Source organism: Agrilus planipennis, unplaced genomic scaffold, assembly GCF_000699045.2.
Source record: "Agrilus planipennis isolate EAB-ADULT unplaced genomic scaffold, Apla_2.0 scaffold44, whole genome shotgun sequence".
Taxonomy (NCBI): Eukaryota; Metazoa; Arthropoda; class Insecta; order Coleoptera; family Buprestidae; genus Agrilus; species Agrilus planipennis.
The window spans coordinates 1,379,157-1,382,776 of record NW_020438939.1 but is presented as its reverse complement, the minus strand read 5'-3'; the positions used below and the strand labels follow the sequence as shown (position 1 = coordinate 1,382,776).

Sequence of the window (3,620 nt, the reverse complement as noted above, 5' to 3'; positions counted from 1 at the left end):
TGAAACACCCAAAAGTTTTTTTTTTTTAGGTATGTATTCAAAAACATAATGACGATAGTAATTTTATTTAAAGAGAAAATAGGTGTTTCTTTACAAAAATATAAGCTTTTGAACACAAACATCACCTAAACGCCTTCTGTCTGGACACAAAGTCCGCCGAAAGAAACTTCTGACATAAGCGGTACTTTGAAAAAAAAAACTGCCTTTGAAGCGATTGCGTGTCAACACGCGCACTTTTTATCAATAGATATCTACTCATTAAGTGCACCTTATCTACTGTCTGTAATTTTCTATAGACACATTAATTTTACATGTTTTAAAACAATTGGCAGAAAAAGTACTTATAATTAGTAAGTAGAAGGAAGGATCCCATATAACTACTCCTGTTTACTTATCCTTTCAACCGTCTACGCGCATTAACATTTCTGAGTTGTGAAAAAAGATCATTATGACAGTCTCATCGGCTTAATTTTTCTTGAATTTCGGCGAACGTTTTCCCTTTCGTTTCTATCACAAAGAAAATGGAGAAAAACGCTCCTAACAAACAGAAAGCTGAAAAAATCCAATACGTTACACCGAGTCCAACAGCGTCCTGTATGTTAGTAAAAGCTTTGGTGACAACGAAAGCAATAAACGAGCAACAACTTGTTGCTATGGCAGAAGCAGCGGCTTTGACATCAGCCGGGAATATCTCGCCGATGATCACTAAGGGTAACGCGCCAAAACCAACATTGTATGTAATAATGTAAGCAATCATAGTAGCAATAGGTAACCATCCAATATTGCTCACGTCGTGGTCATTTTCTTTTAAATAGAAGTAAGCCCCAAGTGGTATTATCGATATCATCATTCCTATTGCTGATATCAAAAGCAAAAATTTCCTTCCTTTTCGGTCCACCAAAGCAGGAGTAGTAAAAGCTGTAACAAACTGGACTAAGCCAACTATAAGGGAAGAAATATTGGAATCAAATGAGCTTCCAGAAGCGTTAAAAACATCAGTCGCGTATGCTAAGACAATCGGAAAACCAGACAGTTGCGCTATGCTTGTTAGGCCTAAGGATATCAATAAGCCTTTTCTCAAGCTACGGCTTTTCAACACATCAGTTACTGTGCCTCTGCTCTTCATATCGTTTTCGACATTGTCCTTAATTATAGCAAATTCTTTTTCAATTCCTTCTGTGTTCGTACCCCTTAGCTTTGCAAGGGATGATTTTGCAGCGGGAATATTGTTTTTCAATATAAAATATTGGGGACTGTCCGGAAAAAAAGAAAATAAAGTCACGAACGTGACAGGAAATATAGCGCAAGTTAGGCTGAACCACTTAACTGATATATAAGGTCCCAACGCGTAAGTAAGTAGTTCTCCACTAACTCCAAAGATATTGAGAAACGACGCCAGAGCTCCCCGTATTGAGGCTTCAGATATTTCTCCTATATACATGGGCAAAGCAGTAAATACTACCCCCAAACCCAAACCACCGATGAACCTCGCCACGCAGTATACAACTGGGGTTTTACCGAATGCCAACATTAGAAATGCTGTTGTTACGGGAATCCCAGATGCGTAAACTAAAGTCCATTTACGTCCAATTCTATCGACAAGGAATCCTGCAATAAATGGTCCAAAAATGGATCCAGCTGATGAAAGAGATGCTATCCAGGACTGTTCTTCGTTCGTAATGGGTTTATCAAAGGGATTTTCGTTTAAGATACCTGTACTGTTGTTCATTTTCGGCAACACGGGAGATGTCCATGTTACAGTAAGGCCAACGACGAACGCTCCTAAATTACCTAAAAAACAAATATAAAATTTTCTATTTTTATTGGTATTTATTTATTTCTTTCTGCTTGTCTGTATGTCATGTCGAAATGGGTGAAATTATGGAATCGATTTTTCTCCTTTTGCCTACATGACGGTTGGCTAAAAAACTTTTGTTTAGACAAAAGTATGTACCTACTAATTATTTGCGATAATGCAATGCTATACAAAAATATTGTTTTCGGAGTTTACTCATTAAGAATCGATTTCACTTATAGCCCCCGGTACGAAAATTTAATGGGTAGTAAAACTTTAGCAAAAAGCGATATATTTTTATAAATTAATTAATTAAAAAAAATACCTAAGCAGAATATTCTTTTGCAACTGGTTCCGCATTTTTATAACGGAAGCTTATCGGAACTTAACAAAATCTTATTTCTCATTCTTTTGAAAATCAATATATTATTGTTTCCGTTATGGCACTTCCCTGGCATCGCTATGCGGAATGGATATCTTTTATCAAACAAAACAAAATGCTTTTCTAACTACTCAATCGATCATCATGAAATTTTGAAAATCCATTGTCAGGGGTAGAGAAAATAACATAGAGTACCTTTTATTTAGAAGAAAAGGTACTGTTCCTGAGAGATAGAAAAAATTATTAGTTTTATGTGGTCGTTGATGGCGTTTGACACGTATTATTAGGACATCAACGCGAGCAAAAGCGCAGGTAAAATTTATAGTATTATAACCCGAGATAAAACTGTTCAGCCTCTCAGAGTCTCTGAAAACGAAACTCGAGTCTCTGTCTCTTATCGAGTCTTTGTGGTGTGGCAGAGAAAACTTTCGAGAGACTGTCAAAAAAACTGTTTAGCGTCTCTGAATGAGAGACTCGAGTCGCTCATAGAGAGATCCTCATTTCGTATCCAGTCTCTGAACGAGAAACTCAAATCTCTAAATTAACAATTTTATCGTTCGAGTCTCTCATACAGAGGCTGTGAGAGATCCATAAAAACACCTAGGCAATAACTGAGAGACTGTGAAAGACCGTAGGAGAAGCTCTCAGAGACGCTGAAAGACTCTGAGAGACTGGAAATTTTTGTTTAGGGAATACATACATGGTACGTATAAGTGATATTAATATTCAGTCTGTTATACAAATATCAACAATCGATTTTGGAGCTTTGGAATTAAAATTTCTACATACCAACCGATATTGATATTTATATTTATATGCACTGAAATGAATAGAGGTATAAAATATTGTAAGATATGGAAAAAACCAGTTCAAGTGATGATGAAAAAAATGCGAAGAACACGTGAATGAACAAAAACAATCGCACTTAAAATGTAAACTCCAGTTGCGCGTCAGACCTGACACGCGCATTTTTTATTTATTTATATATAATTCGAATAAAAAATTAAATTAAAAAAGTAAAAGTTGCTCTTATTAACATGTGTTATCAAAAATGACGTAAGTGGGCAACATCACAATCAATTTTTGGTGTAAAATGCCATTATATATTTATTAACATTATGCACTAAAAATCTCGGCCCTACAGGGATATTTGAATTATATTTTCAGGCTATATTGATACTAATGTGCTATATTGATCCTACCTCTACCTATCTTGAAAAAATAATAAAAAAAAAGAAAAATAAGAAAATAGTTTTTTCCTCAAAAGCAATTTAACTATTTTGAATGAAATTTGAACGCATTATGGACTCATATAAAAACCTCATTCTGAAAAAATGACAGCTCAAAATATTTATAGAAATTGTTAAATTATGTTTTTTATTGATAATAACGTTCTGGAGTGATTTTGAAAAGAACTTTTTTCAACGAATATTTTTAATTGTT

General features: G+C 34.8%; 1 protein-coding gene across 1 annotated transcript in view; it reads right to left on the bottom strand.

The window, feature by feature from the left end:
- Positions 1-49: 49 nt before the first annotated feature.
- The window catches only part of LOC108733502 (facilitated trehalose transporter Tret1-like), a 9,765-nt gene continuing 6,194 nt past the window's right edge, over positions 50-3,620 (bottom strand). Inside the window, exon 2 of the mRNA XM_018464676.1 lies at positions 50-1,791. Within this exon, the coding sequence (XP_018320178.1) occupies positions 458-1,791 (1,334 nt within the window). The 3' untranslated portion in view covers positions 50-457. The remainder of the gene's footprint in view (positions 1,792-3,620) is intronic.